We start from the raw sequence: 19401 nt of genomic DNA, 5'->3' as shown, positions 1-19401 counted from the left end.
AATAAAAATGCTTTGCGTTTATCTGTGGAAACACTGTCTTTCTTCAAATAAAGCTGTTTTAAATACATGCTGTAGGACCACCCAGGTGATTGTTGAACTTCGCACTCTGGCTATAAAAGAGATGGTGTAGGCGAGGAGTTTAAGTGATGTGTCTGATAGCAAGACTCGCTCAACAAGAGCCTGAAAGCGTTGGCAGTTGAAATGGGATTGGCTGCTGCAGCAGAGGCAGTAGGAGGGTAGGAAGTGATGACGCACGAAGGCTGTCCTCTGGTGCATTTTTATGTATTTACGGACTATTTCTGGCAGAGTGCCACATGCACAGTTCATCAAGCCAAAGCTGTCGTTGATATTATCTTTCCAAGTGTAACTTGAGTTTGTTGAGTGGTTCAGTAGATGTGAAACAGGACAGTCATGGAATTAGATTATGCTGAGGATGTGATTGATTTAAACTACAGTTTTATTGCAAGTTTTTTGTGATTTTTATTTATTTATTTTTCTGCACAGATTTTCTTTAAATGAATTTAATAGTATTATGTTTAAAGTGTAGTGTATGTTTAAGGTGTAGAGCAACTTTAGGTTATTTAAATAATTGTAAAACTGTAAGAATGTATTGCAGTCAAAGCGAGTGCTGTTTCATTTGTGGCAAACTTTCAACTATTACAAGTGTTTGGCATGCAAGCTTAGTTTTACTGCATTACATAATTGTCTAGTGCAGAGAGAATCTCATATATAGACATGGACCTCATACACTGCACTGTCATATATCATTCTCTGTATGCCTTTGGTTTCATCAGTTTGTAACTTGTGAAAAGCCTTTCTTTCCCAAAATGAGTCACTCTGACCCACAAAAAAGCAAGTGAAATATCTGCGTATGAGCTTTGAGATAACACAGTAGTGATTTCCCTTGAGGGGTTTTCCAGCTGCTGACCTGGCCCTGCCACTTTCACCTTTCTGGTGCCCATCTGTGCACCTAAAGGCAGTAGACGAGTAAGAGTGTAGATAAGTAATGGATTGATAGAGTGCTTTTTTCCTGGCCGGAGAGAGCGAAAGTTCTGGTTGAAACCAGTTGTTGCTGGATATGCTTGCTGTGTTCTGTTGTAAAGCGGGTACAAGGATAAAGGTTTGGCCTTTGTTCACTTTGCACACACATCTTGAGTTGGAGATCCCAGAAACTGCAAGAAACACTTCCTGAAATTACTGTATTCATTCACTCATCTATCTGAATCACCTGTTTAAAGATGTTTCTTTTAGAACTGAGGGCTCGAATGGTCTCAGATACTCGATTGTGCATTGCAATAATGCATGGAGTAAAAAACATGCTGAATTTAGGTTTGGAAGGATGAGACACACAATCTAATCTGGAGGTCTCCACACCTGCTCTTGTGTAACCCCAATCACATGTGTCTTCTTGTTGGGATTTTTTTGTTTGGTTGCTTGCTGCTTGCTTGCTTCATTATTACCAAACAGCTGTTTACAAGGACACTTTGGAATATGACTACCACAAAGACCTTAGCATTATATAAGGCTAGGCGACACTCAAGCAGCTAATGAGTCACTGTATAGCTTGTTGAAAGTTAATTAAACTGTGTGCAAGTAGTTTTTTAATGACCAGTATGCTTGCTCTCTGTTTTCCAAAGTAAACTTTAGAGCGACAATGGCACATTCATGAAAGTTTTCATGAAGGTTTTTTCATTCATTCATTCATTCATTCATTCATTCATTGAAATGATCAATTAATATAACAAGTACTTATTTGTTAATATTTGTAGTCATAACAGTTTTTCATTGTTTTTGACACATGTTAACTTGCATTCTAATAATTAGGGTTGTTGCAACACAAGAAAAAAAATGTAAAATTTCACAATTCTCGACTCAGACTAGTAGGATATAACACTAGGGTGTATATCGTCGCTCTGTAAATTCATGAATCTGTAAATACTATCAAATCTCAACTTGTTCCAAAAGCACAAATGTGTGTCAACAGATTGTGTAGTACAGCTACAGCTTAAGAACGGTTTTCCTGTCACATGCTACTCTGAAATAGTGCATTTCTAAGCCATGACCTGATGGCACAGGATTCACGCCATGACATCATGGAGCACAGACATCAATCTCTGTCTAACCTTTTTCAGGACTGGTGAACTCAATGTCTTATATCAAATGTAAGGGTTCATTAAGACAGATTGGTGTGTAGTTTTTTTTTTACAGTGTATTTTTACCTTGCCTTATAACTTTAAACCCTCACCTTAAACCCAGTTCAGTCTTCTCAGCCCTGCTAAATGTCTTGTTTGCAATTGAAATATACATATGCATTGAATTGTATGTTATATACTTTTGGTTTTAATGCCAGTGCTGAAGTGCATCCAAGGATGTTCGGATGCTTGAAGTTCAGAATGATTTGAAGAAGTTTTCTTGTCTGTGAAGTATTTAAAACCACAAAAATAAATGCATAGTATTTGTTACATCACATAATTAGTTCCAATTGTGTTGAAATGTGAGCATTTGAGGAATATGAACTATTTGCATTCAGAGCTGTCTGTGAACTTATGTAAGTCCTTATATAAAGCATGTAGTAGCCCATGTGCCATTGCTACACATTCAGTTACATAAATTACATAAACCTGACACTGAGTTATAAAACTGCCTGCAAGGTGGTTATGTGGTTCATGTTTATATCATTAGGTTTAGGGGTTTTTATAGTTTTTGGTGCAAATTGAAATGTTACATTTATGTTGATAAGATTTGGAATGCAATGAAAGATGCTGAAGACCAGATATACTATAAATGAATTTGCTACAAGCCTATATAATTAACCTGTATAAGTTATTCAAGTTATGGAAAGCTTGTTCTTGGTCCCATTTATATTTCTTGACTTCTGTCTTTCATGTGTTGTAGACAAACATGACAGAATTCAGCCAATCTACTATGGAGTAGCAGTTGTTGGTCCTTGAGGTCAGTGACCTGAAAAAAAATGCTGAATTGGCAGTGAGATTGTGACTATAGACTTTTGCTGCCTGGCAGTGGACTTGGACATGATATTTTTAGCAGGCAAAGTTTGCTTAGAGGCCAGGGAGGTGCATGAATTTGTCTTGTAAAGTGAGGATTTTGAACACTGTTGGCTTGATTGCTCTGAATTGCATTGCATCATTTGTCGTTTAATTGATGTTTATTGCTTTGATTGAGTTTTTTTTTTATTTACATTTTCTTTTTTATGTTTATGAGCTAAGAAGATAGCAAGAACTTAATAATGTTAGTTAGTCTAATAGCTACACACATAATTATAATGTGGTCTGGTAAAATGTTAAATTTGCTTTGATGTGCTTCAAAATTAGGTTTCAAATGGGTTCTTCCGTTTAGTTTTTACTAATCACTGCAGATAATGGTTCAGCCAATGTACTGTTCCCAATAGTACCTATATGATTGTATTAGAAAGAGATATCAATATAGGACTGTCAGCTGTAATTATATTAAAATGCAGTGTTCTTCTCCATGGCCCCCAGGCAGTGTATATCACAGGAAGACACCCTTAGGGTTTAAATAAAGTTCACATTAATGGCTAATAATGTGTCATTTGAAGGTCACATCTCTAGATCACCTGATTTATGACTTTAAGAAGGACAAAAGTAGTCATTTTCACTAGGTTGCAAGGTTATAGTTAAAGATTCACACTGAAAGGCTAAAATCCACGTTTTCACGTGCTGGGGTTTACACAAGCTTATCTGACTTGCGTCAAATATATGGCTTAATAACTGATACTGTCTTTTTCATTTTCTGTCCTGATTAAAAGTGCACAGTGCCACTAGTGAGTTACTATGTAACTGGAAATCCAAAGGTTAGTGGCATCGTGTCATCGTCCTGTAGGTTACTGGGTTACAGAAGGTAGTCAGCCAGACATATTAATGTCTCATTGATACTAATAATTCAAACAGGTGTGAGTTGGGTAGGGCACCAAGTGATTAACCATTGACGTATATTCCAGGTAGGGCTGGTATTATGGCTGTAGTAGGTGATTATATAAAGGCTATGATTTTGTTGTAACTTTTATACAGTGGGCAGGTCTGCTTTATTTACACATGAGAAAGACAAAGAAACATGTCTCAAACAAGTCAAGAGCACAAAAAAAGTTGGTATCGAAGGGCACGCTTAGCCAGCAACCAAGTAGAACTTAGAACTTAGAACTCAAAATTATGCATTTTTAAATATATAATTCAATGTATTATTCCAAAATGTGCATTGACATTGATTTTATAAAAATATATTTTAAATAGTGTCCAAAAGTTCAAAAGTTTGGGGTCTGTATGATTTTTTTTAAAGTCTCTTATGCTCAAAAAATCAGTAAAACCAGTAATATAATAAAAAAAAACAGTAAAATAATAGATTTCTATTATAATATTCTTAAAAATATAATTTATTCCTGTGCTGGCAAAACTGAAGTTTCAGCATCATTACTCAAGGCTTCAGTGTCACATGATCCTTCAGAGATCATTCTAATTTGCTGATTTATTATCAGTGTTGGAAACAGTTGTGCTGCTTAATATTTTTGTATTGACCTCAAACTTTGAATGTTAATATATATATTGTTATAAAAGATTTCTATTTTGAATACATTTTTAACTTTTTATTCATCAAAGAATCCTGAAAAAGTATCACAGGTTCCAAAAAATAAAATAAAAAAATAATTAAGCAGCACAACTGTTTAGAATGATTAGATATTAGAATGATTTGTGTAGGATCATGTGACACCGAAGACTGCAGCAGTGGCTGACGAAAATCCATCTTTGGATCACAGAAATAAATTATATTTTAAAGTATATTAAAATAGAAACTATTATTTAAATTGCAACAATATTTCACAATATTAAATTTTTTTCTGTATTTTTGATCAAATAATGCAGCCTTGGTAAGCAGAAGAGACTTATTAAAAAAAAACATATATTATGATTTTATTTTATTAATTGGATGCGGGGCGGGTTCCAAGTTTTAAGTTTTAAGAGACCTTTTTTTCATGGGCCATTTTCCAATGAGTTTAAATCAACTGACCACAAGGTCATTTTTTTGCGACTAAATGATGCAAGACAGGTCTCTGTCAATCCTACAATCCTATTGGGTAGAAGAGTGGTAAGTCACGAATCAGTTACCTGAAGGTGTCCTTCCTTAGTATGGCCCATCTCGTTTCCTGACCAGGGCTCTGGTCAGATTACTATTTATTTCTTCAGAGCAAAGGGATAAGAGTTTATTTTTTCCCCCTGCCATTTTAATGGCAACATGAAGGGATGAAAACCAGTCATGGCCTGTTGTTGGTCCAGACAGCTGTCTAGCATCTTTTATGTGCACTTGCTGGGATTAATCCTTTGAAGGAGGCAGTGTTTACAAGCCGAAATGCCACATCTGTTTGGGTAAAGGACACTGGACAGACACAACGAGGGGACGCCAGGGACTCCCACCTTTGAACACTCAGTTTAAGCTCTCTGGGACCAGACAGTAGCCTGTCTGTCTATAGATTGTACCACAGTAGTGGATCAGAGAGGGTTGTGTATACTTCACTATGATGTGAGTTTGACTTTTTTAACTTTCGATGTTCTGCTTTTGATGGAGAGTCAAATTAGAAGAAGAGCGTGCAACTGAAGAGGTGATTTTATCTCCTGTGCAGTGATCACGTCCAGATTAGTTTTGTCCCATCTTGCCCTTGTTTCTTTTGACGTACTTAAGGGTACCTTCCACTTGTCGAAAGACAAGCGTTTCTGGGTGTGCAAACAAAAACAGACCAAGAGTGCACGTATACATACCTGATGTATGGTAGACTACTGCAAGTGCGCAATTAGAGTTCACACTTTTACTGCGTGAATTAGTCTATTAAAATGCTTTTAGAATTCCCCCAAAATTCAAGAATAGGTGGCAAAAATGCCCCGTATGACTTTTATATTATGTCTCATCTGACTTACATTTTAGACACAACAGTTTTTGTTGCTGCTGTATTTCAACAACAAAAATAGTTCCAAAACATTTTGCATCTCTGAGCAACACACAACAGTGCTTCGTTACAGAATCAATCAGCCGTTTGAACGAATTGGTTGAATGAATGACTCAATGACTCACTAATGCAGTGATTTGTCGACACCTATTGGCGATTTTAGGATTATATTAAAAATATGCCAAAATCATTTCAGTATTCAGCACTTCGTTTTAAAACATCAAAACATTATTTATGCATTTGTAACTGCAGGTTAACTGTGTTCATGTCTAAATGCATCTAAATGCCACTTCAGATGCAGATTCTGTGCCACCTCTGCATTGTAAACACAGATTTTGTTAATACTTATTTTAGTTGATTGGTAACAGCCCTATAGTGTCTTAAAATCTAAATGTATTGATTAAATTTAAGAATTTGCCACAAAAGATGATGCATACATTTAATTAGGTATGAAAAAATGGCCTTATAAAGGTAAAAATGCCCCTATTTGAGATGGAAAATTTCAGATGATTGACTCATTTTCTCTCTGTGTTTATTCCTGTAGAAATACAAATGTTGTCTACATTCCCTCTTTGCTCCCCACCGTGAATATGATCTGATCTGCTGGCTCCTTGCTTCACTTCTTCAAACCTATTCCAATGTCTGAGGACTCAGAATCCAAACCGTACCTGTTCTCCTCCCTGGAGGGGCAGAATGAAGCAGCCGGATGCAGTTCAATGTCGACACTGCATCGTATGGGCAGTTTCGCGGAGGGGACCAAACTTGGCATGGCATCTGAAGGTAGCGACAGCAGCCAAGACACTTCCGCCTCACCCCACAACAAACGGAAGATGGCACATTCCCTCCATGAGGATGTGGAGATGAAGAGCAGCGGGTCCAGCGGGAGTGGAACAGAGTCTCATGGCAATGAGTCCCATGGTAATGATTCCCATGGAAATGAGTCCCATGGCAATGAGTCTTCTGGGAGTTCCAATAGCCGAAGCAAGGATTCGGCGCTGATAGAGTCGTCGGGGAGTAACAAAAGGTAATTTTGTTATATTCTGTTTGTCTGTATATTTATGGGTGCCTCGAAGGCAGTGGGTGCATCTCAATCAGCTCGGTAGGCAGGGCACTGATCAGGGAACCAGCCATTTTAAGTGCTGTCTCAATCGTGCTGGAATTTTCACTCCCTAAAAAATCCCACAATACACTGCAAAAACACGAGAGCATTGATGCTCACTATATTTCTTTACTAGAAATTACGCCACATTTGTGAAGTGCGAAACATAAAATGTACAAGCGAACTAAGAAAATATGACAGACACATAATAAAAGGGTGGGTCTAATGCTGTTTCATGCATTCTGAGTTATTTACACTGTTAAAGTTTTGTTGGATTATGATGATAATGGTGGAGGTTTTTTAGAGTGGTTAGGGTTTATGAAGGTTTTTTTTTGGTATGTACAATAATTATGTGTTGGAGTAAGTTTCAGAACGTTTCGCAAGTGTATTTGTTTGATCCCGTCATTTTGGTGACAAATGTTTTATAAACAAGGCCCAGTTCGATGCGAGTCGGAACTGCAGACGGTGAGTAAAACGACATCAAATTTCTGGGTTTTATTGGTAAGTGCTCGTGATTCTTTAGCTCTGTGCCCGGATTCAAGTACATGATACACTGATTCGAGAGCTAGAGAGCTGATTGATCCAGTCACAAGTGGAGAATGTTAAATACAGGTGTAAATGGGTTGGGAAATGTTTTGAGTTTGTCAACTTTAGACCATTACCAGAGGTAGCTAAAAACACACTCATGTGTTCGAATGCGTTTGAACCGCCTCCTCTCTGTCTACTGACCTGTTTCTTAAACATCATGGGATGTGTTGTTGAAGTGCACTAGACAGATGGGATTTAAACTTTGCTGGCTGAAATTGTAAGTTCGGTTTGAAGTCAAAAAAAAAAAAAAAACCTATATAAAGCACAATGTTTTCATACCATTCCTGATTCTAACACAAACCCACAGCGTCTGGCATAGTTTTGTGGCTATAAGAGCAGAAATGAAAGCTGCTCTCCATATCATTTTCCATTGTCTCCTTTTGCATTCGTATGTTATTTGCACAAGCTTATTTCAGAATATTAGATCAAGAGATCAGAAAAATGCATGCACCTGCCCATAGACCCTGCCCTCAAAGAAATCAGGAAAGTAGTCTGTAAAGTTTTAATGTTTATGAATAAATTAAATTATGCTTATGCTCACCAACACTGCATTTATTTGATCAAAGGTACAATCAAAATAGTAATATTTTTAAAAAAAAGTATTATTACAATTAAAATAAATGTTTTCTACTTTAATGTATTTTAAAATGTAATTTTTTCCTATGATGCAAAGTTGCTTTTTCAGCATCATTAGTATTACTCTAGTCTTCAGTGGCACATGATCCTTTAGAAATCATTCAAATATGCTGATTTGCTGCTCAAGAAACATTTCTTATTATCAGTGTTAAACAGTTATGCTTCCAAACTTTTAAAAGGTAGTGTAGTGTGCTTATAATGGTCTAGGAACAGAACTGTTGTTGAGGGCAAAGTTCTGCTTCACAAGCATTTACTTTTTTCAGGACTAGTGCTGCCAATTTGTTCTTTACGTTTCACTGTCTTTGCAAAGTTAACATATCGCAGGACAATTGTTAAACAATTGTTTAACATGCCTACTATTGCTGAAATATATAAACAGCATTATGTTAATTATTTTTTTAATGATTTGTATGCAGCTATAATGACCTCAAACTGACTGACAGACCACGTGCAATATTTGTACTTTTAACTATGTATAACACTGTTAAATAACATTGTTATATAATAATATATATAACATTATTAAAGATTTCATTTTTACAAATGTGCAAGCATAATTTGGATTGCGCAATTTCTAGATTAATCTCCACTGAGACAGTTTGTTTGTTTGACAATATTGACTTTGACTCATGTATCAACCCTATGCCAAGAGGTTGCATGCAGACACTCATGCAATTTGTTTAACCATTTAAGTGCTCTGGAAGTGTTTTGGTTTGCCAAGAGATGGTAAACCACAGAATTTGAATACCTTTTCATCAACATCAGTGAGTCTTTCAGTCTCCTGAGTAACTCTGACGTCATTTCTAGCATCTGTTCTCACCTCATTTATTTGTGAGGTTATTGTAAGGCCATATTGTGGACAATCATTTACAGTTTATTGAAGTAATGTTGCTAAGAAACATTGAATTTAAAGGAGTCATATGATGCTGCTAAAAAGAACATTATTTTGTGTATTTGGTGTAATACAATGTGTTTATGTGGTTTAAGGTTACATTACATTATTATAAGGTACATTATAGTTTCTCCTCTATGCCCCACCTTCTGAAACGCATCGATTTTTACAAAGCTCATTGGTCTGAAATGCGAGGTGTGCTCTGATTGGCCAGCTATCCAGTGCATTGTGATTGGCCGAATGCCTCAAACATGTGACGGAAATTTTACACCCCTTAAGATACTATGCCATCTCTTAGGCCCCGTCCACACGGAGATGCGTTTCTGTGAATACGCACAAATTTTTTATCGGATAGGCGTTTCGTCCACACGGATCCGGCGTTTTCGTACGGGGAAACCGCTATTTTTTGAAACCGGGTCCCAAAGTGGATAAATCTGAAAACGCCGCCTTAGCGTTTTCGTCTGGACGGCTAATCCGTATATTTTCTGAAACGATGACGTCATCAGCCCATGTCTCCCCCAGTCAGACACCTCTACGTCACGTAACATCAACAAAAACATGAACAAACACTGAACGATTGTCTTTTTATTAACTAACATTAACACAGGTTAATAAATGTATTGTTCCATGTTCGTTTGTGTACCACGCGCAAGGTTTCTGAGCATAGTCCAAAAGTCTTCTTCTCCGTTTTTAGTGTATCTCTGTGGCAGAATTACAGCGCCACATACTGGTCTGGCATGTTTACTACATCATTTAGCGGTTTCGTGTGGACGCGGATATTTCTTGAGACGAGGAAAAAAAAAGATCGGATTGGGGTAAGCTCCGTCTCCGTGTGGACGGGGCCTTAGGCCAGCAGCAGCACGAGACTCAGTCCAGCTGCTCTGCTCGTGCACATCCCATCATCGGTTCTCTTTTAGCAGTTCAGTCAATGTACTGTTGGGAGTAACTGAATAACTTGGATATCGGTTTATTTCGTGTAAGAGGGAGTGTCAGGCACGTTTATAAACCGAATAACTTAAGTAATTTGTGGATTAGTGCGTACTGGAGATGCGAACCGTTTCAAACGATTCAGTTTGATTTGGTGAACTGGTTCGACCGGTTCACTAAGAAGATCCGGTTAAATAGAAAGATTCATTCGCGATCCAGACATCACTGGATGAGGCAGAACAAATAAACCCCATTACAAATCAGGCATTTGTTGCATCCAGTGGGGACATAATTACTGATTATAATGACTTATACTGTCTTTTACGTGTTGCTTTGCGTATCGCGCTGCATAAACATAAAACCATGTCTGCATTTGTGATCTGAGAAACAACAAACAAGCCTACTCTAACTGCTCAAAACTTGCGTTTGAATCATCATTGGCAAATTATTTAAATATAAAAAATGTACCTACCGGCTGTGAGTAAGAAGCTCCAGTGTGTCAGAAGAAGCTTTGAACTGCCCAACTTTATAGAAACAGCCGTTGTGCCACAGACGCATTGCAGGCTACTGGTTCAGGAAACAGTCCTCATCATCCATAAAATGCGCAGCACACATCGGAATATTTGGGTGGAACTGTTCTGGAACAGTGTTGAAATACAACTTAACCACTGATTTCTAGTCATGTGTTCTTTTGGAAGACCAAACAAAGTTTCACTTCAACAAAACACACAGCGACTCCACAACATGGCAGCTGCGGCAACGGAGAGAATAAATGTTACACCTTCTTTCTTTGCGTGAACATTTGGGCAACGTTATGCAAATCTTCCCACATAGTGATGTAGAGAAGTGGGGATGTGTTAGAACAAGGCATTTCAGGGGGGTGTGGACAAGTCTCAAATTTGATAAAGAATATCTCTTTAGTCTTTACAACTTCACAGATCTTCTTTATGCACAGCTTGTAACACTCCAAAGAGAAAGGAAAAATAGAAATTGCATCCTATGACCCCTTTAAAACATACAGTGAAGAGAGTAAATGGGAGAATTAATGTGGAGAATCCGGTTATTAATAACACTTTAGTTTAGGGACCAATTCTCACTATAAACTGGTCACTTCATAGCATGCATATTACTAGCATATTGGCTGTTTATCAGCACTTATGAAGCACATATCAATGCTTTATTAATGCATGGGTATATTTTAGATCCCTACCCCATACCTAAATTTAACAACTACTTTACTAACTATTAATAAGCAACAAATTAGAAGTTTATTGAGGCAAATTTCATAATTAGCTGTTAGTAAATAGTTAGAATAAGTCCCCAAACTAAACTTTGACCATGATGCTTATGGTGCTGAAAAGTGTACCATATGCTTAATAAAATGAATGTTTGATTGGGATTCTGTCACTTGTTGCACATGATGTTAGGCAAAGTGCATTGATTGCTGACTCCTGTTGGCACCAATTGCTAATTTCCTCTGTTTGTCTCCATCTCCGGTCCTCCATAAATGGGATGCATCCTTGTGAAGAATGTCAAGAGATTTAAAAATAGAAGCGTGATGATCGTGGTTGCCACAGCTTGTTTGAAGTGGCAAATAAAAATCTTGACTCTACCATGGTGAAAAGTTGTTGAGATATCTCATTAACACGAACACGTGCGTTATGTTTATGTTTCAGGATTCATTTGATCATTTAAATATTTGTGCTCAAACAAAAACATTAAATAAAGTCAACAAGAGTTATATTTAGTTCAGCTTCATTGGATTATGATATTTATCCGCCATGATCATATCTAGCTCATTTTGTTTTGTTTTTTTAATCATTTTGTTTTATTTTAGATTTTTTTATTGTATTTTATTTAGGTAATTTTTCATATATTCTTTTTTTTTATTCTATTTTAGTTTTATTTTTTTGATTGATTGATTTTTTACAAAAAGCCTGGCATTGACTACAGAATATGTTGTGATGTTGATGGCATTAAATAAAATCCATTAACTAATATATAAAAACTTTTATACTTAAGCTGTGTTTAAATGTAGATAAGAGACTGTGGTTGTTTAATTTTCCAATGTGTTTCACATGACATTACAACATCAGTATTTCTTTTTCTTTTTGGCTACAAGTGTAAGTGTGACTGAACTATTAGTTATTTCCTCCTCATAAGCCAAAATTACAGAATTTTGTTATCTTTCAGGCAGCATAATGCGTCAGAATGCTGTAAGGTCTCTCAGGACACTGTGAAGAGTCATTATCACATGATAACCAAATATGAATGCTGTTTTATAGTGCTCATTCAGTTCAAAAAATGATTGAAAGAAAATAATAATAATAAGAGGAAATTAAATAAATAAATATTTTAATGTCACAATACCATAATATAAATTTTGATTAAAAATATTAGCACCTGTCGGTCCCAATAGCCTCAAGAGCAGCGGGCTGACTTATAGCGCTTCGGGCGTCCCGAGTTCAAGTCCCAGCTCACAGACCGTTCCTGACCCCGCCCCCTCTCTCTGTCCCACCTCCTAATAAAGGCAAAAATGACAAAAATAAATCTTTAAAAAATATTAGCACCCTGCTAAATCCGGCCATGTTATCTGGTAGGATATCACTTAAAGTAATAATAACAGTAATAATTCAAGTCTATGGATCTAATCATCAGAACATCTTCTTTCAAACCTTTTTTTCCCTTCAAGTTTTGGCTTATTGTTAGCACAGTTTTCTAGACAACTAGTATAGTAGTATCCATTCTGTAAAATAATAATAGAGTGGAAACTCTGGACAGCTGTAGTGCCCGCCTCCATCAATGTGTCACTGTAAGTATTTCCCAGACATGTGTGCCATAGTTTCCATTGACAACGTACTGTTTGTTCTTGTGTACAGGACGGGTGCGGTTGAGAGTTTCTGCCTTTCGTCAGTCTTTCTTTCTCTTCTACAACTTTTTTCCTTCGCTAGCAGTCAGTCTTTGACTTTATAAACAAGAAGAATATATTGATTTTTCTTGAATTTAAATCGTTAGACTCTTAACACAGTGCTTCCCAGTCACATTCTCATTCTCATATTCTTTCCATTTGAGTAGGATCTGTAGCAGTCTAGGAGCGTATTTGTGTCATTAGATGTGTTCCCTATTTAATTGCTCATTGATTCATGCATTTCTTGTAGCAACCAGGCCTTTTATCTGTATATAGTGCCTCAGTGGGTGAGGCAAAATGAAAGACCTGGAATGGTTTTTGTTGGGTTTCTCTTTCTTTGTATGTCTTTTCTCTTTCTCACACACAGTCATGTGCCCATCTATCTGTCTCTCTGTCAGTCAGTCACCCTTCATCTATCTGTCTGTCTGTCCATCCATCCATCCATCCATCATTCTTCCATCCATCCATATATCTATCTATCCGTCTGTACATCTGTCTTTCCATCCGTCTGTCTGTCGTGACACTTACATGATTTAATCATGGACATTGGTGCCACATGAATCAATTAAGTTAAACAAACGTGATTTTGTTCACAGATTTTCAACACCATGAAATCAAGTCTGACCCAATTAACTAGTCTCAAAGTGATTTTCTGTGGTTCCATGACAGAATTCATTTATTGAGTTTCATATATTTTGTCACATGATTGAATTATAAGATTGCACTAGGTAGCTAAGAAGCTATAAGCTAGCAATAGCACATATTAGCATGCTAAATGCTAAGCATTAAATGATCCTTGAGCAAAGCCGTAAAAGCATGCGTGTACCAGTCTACAGCTAAAGCAAATTCTCCACTCTTCTCCATAATGGTAACCCAAAGTAATTTAAACAGTTCTAATAACGCCATCATAATTGAACATTAAACACTATTAAAGACTGTCAAGTCTCCCCCTCTCTCATATTGCTCAAAAACACAAAATAACATTTAATTTCATTTTTACATGCTTGCAACTGTAGGTTTAGCAAAAATTATTTTCAAGTACTTGATTGGTTCACATTCACCCTAAATAATTTAAACTAGTCAATTGCACATTTTAGAGAATTGCATTAATCGAAAGCAAAGAAATCAAGTTTAGAAGAGGAAGACAAATTTATTGCTTAGATTTCAAATAATAAGATTGCGTACATTTTCTTTGACTGCATGTACTGTTTTCATAGTTTTGAATGAAGTGTATCTATATATTATTTAAAATAAATGTTAATTTTATCAAATATCATCTTTAAAAAGTCGTGAATGAAACTATGCAAGGTAAAAGAAAATGCGACCCAAACTAAACTAAATAAGTATTGGTTGCCAAGTATTGAAGCCTGTGTAAAAATAAAACAAAATTGTGTGAAAACATTTAAAATAAGAAAAAAAAATTATGTATTATCACAATGTGCGATATGGCAAATTTAGCCATTTATTGGGATGTATTGGCCATCATGTTCTCCTTTGTCATCAGCCTTTGAAAAACCCATAACGGTCAATTATATGATATTCTTACATTCCTGTACTAGTATACCTGTTCAAGTGTATTGAAGGCTGAGTCAGCATGTTATAAGGCCACACTTCCTTGCATGTGTAGTTGTATAAATAATCTTCCAAATTGTCAAATCTCATTAGCCTCCTGAACTGACTGACTGTATCAGCAGCATCGAAACACATTGCCCTGCTAGACTAACACAGATGTGCTTTATATAATTAACTCACCTACAGATAAGAAGTGCAACATGTGAAGCCCATTTCAATTCAAAGCTACTTAGTGGGCTATTTATAATCACTCCTGTTGTATTTATGTCCCTCAGCATGTCACCTGCAGCTGGACGTTGGACTTGTTATAGTATCAGTGCACTAAGTTGAGCGATTTAATCCACTTCGGTCTGCCTTCTACTTTACTAGAAGCCTGCAATGCAAGCCATTCTTAGCTGTGCTAATGGGGGCCTGGCTGGGAATGGCACATGACATCGTGTTTTTGTGGCAAATTGTATAACTGGGATGGAGAGCAATGTCCAAGTGACCTCCATCTTGAACAGGAGCAACTATTTTCTGTTTGATTGTCCACAATGATTGAAAATGTCCTGTGAGAATGAGGTTTTGTGCTGAAGTTACTGCTTGCTTTTTCTCTTGCAACAACAGCCTGTCCTGATTGGCTTCAGCTGGCATACTGAATGAATCATTTCTCGATAATGTCATCATGTTTGTTGCGTGGATGCATGATGTTTCTGAGTCAAACCTGATGTCAAACAATTTTAGATTAATGCAGATATATAGTATTGTGTGTGTGATTCTTTGTTGGTTTGGGCCACTTTATTCATTTTATACTTAATTTAATCACAGTTGTAAAGCAATAAAGGGTATCATAACTGATAAAATGACATCTGTGAAGATTAATATTCATAAAGGATTTGTCTGTAGTTTATGACTTGTTTTATGATGGCTATATGTGTCTTCACTCTTTTTACAGCTCCAACTCTCATAGTCCTTCACCGCCCAGCAGCACGAACGCCTTCAGCCTTCTGAGCGCCAGTTCAGAGCAGGACAACCCATCTACCAGCGGCTGCAGGTTAAACATGAACACACATGACCCTTCTACCAGTGCCTGCATTTATTTTATTTTATTTTATTTTAATGTGATTTTTATTTTTAAAATATTTTTATTTATTTAATTTTAATTAATTTGATTAAGTTTTATATTAAGTTGTTCTGGACCCATCAATAAAGAACTTTTCTTTATTTTTTCCTAAACATTTTTATATTTGCTACAAGTATTTATTTATTTTCAAAATGTTTACAACATAACTTGTATAATTTCATTCGAACTTGATGTATTCTGTACGTTGCATAGAATGTTGTGTTTAGAATGGGTTTTATTGCTCACATATATTTGCATGTGTTTTTTGGGCACCTGCAGTAGCGAAGAATCCGCCAAAGCGAAGACACAGAAAGAATTGATTAAAACTTTGAAAGAGCTGAAGCTTCATTTGCCGCCGGAAAAGCGGAACAAGGGCAGCAAGTCGACGACGCTCAACACTCTGAAGTATGCCCTGCGCTGCGTCAGACAGGTGGAGGGTGAGCAGTACATTATGATGTTCAGTATATCATTACATAAGTCATCCCTAACACTTGCCTGATCACAGGGACATAGTCCTACCTGTCTAGTAAATTATTAATATACAGTATTTTATGAGTTTCGTTTTGCTTGCAATGCAAATGAAGCCTAGGTGCATATAATAACAAATTTAAGACCTAACAAATCCATTGGTAATACAAGCAATATTTCAGCAGCTACTTGGTGAACATCATGTCACATGATCAGTAAGCGGATCAGTTTTATGTCTCCCCATTTTTAGATTGTGATTTTTACAATGCATATCTCATTTAATAATAATCAGTTATTGTGAAGGACTTCATATATATTTTGGTTTATAGTGAAATATGACAATATATCTAATACAGGATTGGTTATTTGTTATGCATTAATTAGTGGATAGAACGCAAGTAACCAGTTGAACCTGAGCTAATACACTACATGTGTTTTTCATGTTTTTTTATTATTAGGCACATATCACAAACTTAATTTGTAATTGAATTGACTTAATGCATTTATTTTGACATTTTTTATTTCAGCAAATGAAGAATACTACCAGCTGCTTATGATTAATGATAGTCAACCATCAGGGCTTGACGTTTCATCGTATACCATAGAGGAGATAGACAGCATCACCTCTGAATATACCCTCAAAAACACAGTAAGTATATGGTTTCAGTATATTTTTCTATTTATGTATGTGCATTTATTTATTCCAGTTTATTTGTTGCAGAAACACTTGCATGATTTCATATTTCAGTTGTTCTCTTTAGTAATCACTGATCATGGGATCTTTGTTTTACAGGATATCTTTGCAGTGGCAGTGTCACTCATCACTGGAAAGATTGTCTATATTTCAGACCAGGCCGCCTCCATCTTGAACTGCAAACAGGACGTGTTCAAGAATGCTAAGTTTGTGGAGTTTCTTACACCGCAGGACGTTAGCGTGTTTTATAGCTTCACCACACCTTACAGGCTGCCGTCTTGGAGCATGTGCACTGGCGCAGGTATGACACACACATCAGTCGTAATATCTATAGATAAATTAAAACAGAGACATATCAACAAAAAAAACTTTCACACTTTTCACATATTTCACCTAAAGGTGACTAAACACAAGCACAAATGTGCACAGATACGAAAGGCTTTGTGTTTTTTTTATTCATTAACAGAACCAGTGCTAATTATTGAGGCGTCTTTGTTGTTCTTGAATCCATGAAGCAGCAACCACTATTAGCTTGAGCTGACAGCTGATTTAGTCACCTCTGAAAGACAAGATGCTGTTGAATTAAACCTGAGCTCATCACTCTTGTTTTTCCTCTTTAAAGAGTCGTCACCGTCAGACTGCATGCAGGAGAAATCCTTCTTCTGTCGCATTAGGTGAGTGTGTGTGTGTGTTGGAGGGCTGGAAGTATCCTGTACACCATCTGTTCACCATGATTTAATTCATAGTTTCCCCTTTTTGAATCAGCCTGGGCAAAGTAATTCTGGTGAACTTTTGCCCCTGTGAATAGGAAGATTTGATTACTAACGCATTTGAGATTAGTTTGGAAAACATGCATTCAGTTAACACCTGTTAAGCAACGTAGTCCAGTCAATTGCTAATAAAAACTCAGGGTTGTACACTTGGGTGTACACAGGATTTCTGGAACTTTGCAATTCCAGTTGGGAGGGTATCAGTAATCAGTATCACTTTAGTGTAGTCATGGAATTTCAGATTTTACGGTTTAACAATAATATTATGTATTTTAGTTTGCCGATGTCAGCAAGTTGAAGCGGTTAGCCAGGCCTCCACACTCCAGAATTTATGCTTCTTAAAATGCCATTTATCTAAAGGTTTATACTTCAAGGGGTCATATGATGCTTTTTTAAAGATCATTATTTTGTGTATTTGGTGTAACAGAATATGTTGACATGCTTTAATCTTCAAAAAACACATTATTTTTCAAATACTGTACATTATTGTAGGTCCTCTATGCCCCCGCCTCTCTCAAATGTGTGGTTTGAGAGAGTCCCTCCTTGTGACAAGTGCGTTCTGCTCTGATTAGCCAGCTGACCCAGTGCATTGTGGCCGAACACCGCAAGCACTCGTTGGAAATGTAACGCCCCTTTCCATAATCACAAGCTTCATCTTTCAAAATAAATGTAAAGACAGTTAATAATGTCCTTAGTTTTACCATCAGTTCAAGCCGAAAGGGGAACAGAGTCTCGTGACAGACACAGTGATGAAGCTCATATGTGTCTGCAGTACACAAGCCACGGACGGTTAAGACAGCTGACTCACTGTGTGACCCTGTCTCTCTCTCTCTCTCTCTCTCACACACACACACAAACATGGTGCAAAACTCTGCATTTGAACAGTCAATAGTAAATACTTAAACTAATAACAAAACATGCTTACAGTAGCTGATTCAGAAGCACCAGATTGTCATAGCAAAGTCAGAATTACCTTCTCTCCTAGGTTCACGAAACGGTCGTCCATGAAATGCGTTGCTGTTCTGTTGTGAGTAATCTTAAAGCTTCCTAAATGCATCTACTTTCAGAAGACCAAATAAAGTGCTTTTGCTTTCACCTAGAAACACACAGCATCTCCCTGACATGACTGCTTCAACACTAACTGCAGTTACTGAAACCACGCCTTTTTTCTTTGCGTGAACATTTGGGCGGCATTATGCAAATATTTCCACATCGTGACGTAGACATGTGGGGCATGTTTGAATGAGCCGTTTTAGGGGGGCGTGGCAGAGTCTTAACTTTGATGAAGAATATCTCTTTGGGTTTGAGACTTTAGTCTTTGCAACTTTACAGATCTTCTTTATGCACCAAGAGCTTGTAACACTCCAAAGAAAAAGGAAAAATTGAAATCGCATCATATGACCCCTTTAAATGCTTGAAATTAGTTTTATAGACATGAAATGTGCTTCCGTATGCATTTGTTTAGAAATCATACTGTTTTAGAATAGATAGGAATAGGAAATCTCACTAGGTTGTGGTAGGCTGCTTACACTGGACAAAGCCAATGTTTATTACCAGATATTTTTGTTGAATGTGTGTGTTAATCTCTCCTGTCCTGTTCTCTAGCGGTGGTAAAGAGTGTGAGGGAGATCTTCAGTACTATCCCTTCAGAATGACTCCTTATTTGATGAAGGTTCAGGATATGGAGCACTCTGAAGATCAGTTCTGCTGCCTCCTGCTGGCCGAGAGAGTGCACTCCGGCTACGAAGGTCAGTTCTTTTACACAATCTTCTGT

The 19401-nt window shown here is 36.9% G+C and overlaps 1 protein-coding gene across 2 annotated transcripts in view; it reads left to right on the top strand.

Annotated features, from left to right (window-relative positions):
* The window catches only part of LOC109057329 (period circadian protein homolog 2-like), a 37628-nt gene that overhangs the window by 2564 nt on the left and 15663 nt on the right, over positions 1–19401 (top strand). For both annotated transcript variants that reach the window (XM_042711524.1, XM_042711528.1), the window contains exons 2-8: positions 6516–6995; positions 15528–15626; positions 15975–16132; positions 16691–16812; positions 16957–17158; positions 17480–17531; positions 19233–19375. In XM_042711524.1, the coding sequence (XP_042567458.1) occupies positions 6610–6995; positions 15528–15626; positions 15975–16132; positions 16691–16812; positions 16957–17158; positions 17480–17531; positions 19233–19375 (1162 nt within the window). In that variant the 5' untranslated portion in view covers positions 6516–6609. The remainder of the gene's footprint in view (positions 1–6515; positions 6996–15527; positions 15627–15974; positions 16133–16690; positions 16813–16956; positions 17159–17479; positions 17532–19232; positions 19376–19401) is intronic.

The sequence above is a fragment of the Cyprinus carpio genome, chromosome A2 (assembly GCF_018340385.1).
Source record: "Cyprinus carpio isolate SPL01 chromosome A2, ASM1834038v1, whole genome shotgun sequence".
Taxonomy (NCBI): domain Eukaryota; kingdom Metazoa; phylum Chordata; class Actinopteri; order Cypriniformes; family Cyprinidae; genus Cyprinus; species Cyprinus carpio.
Note: the sequence above shows the minus strand (reverse complement) of the source record. Positions and strands in the feature narration are given on the sequence as shown.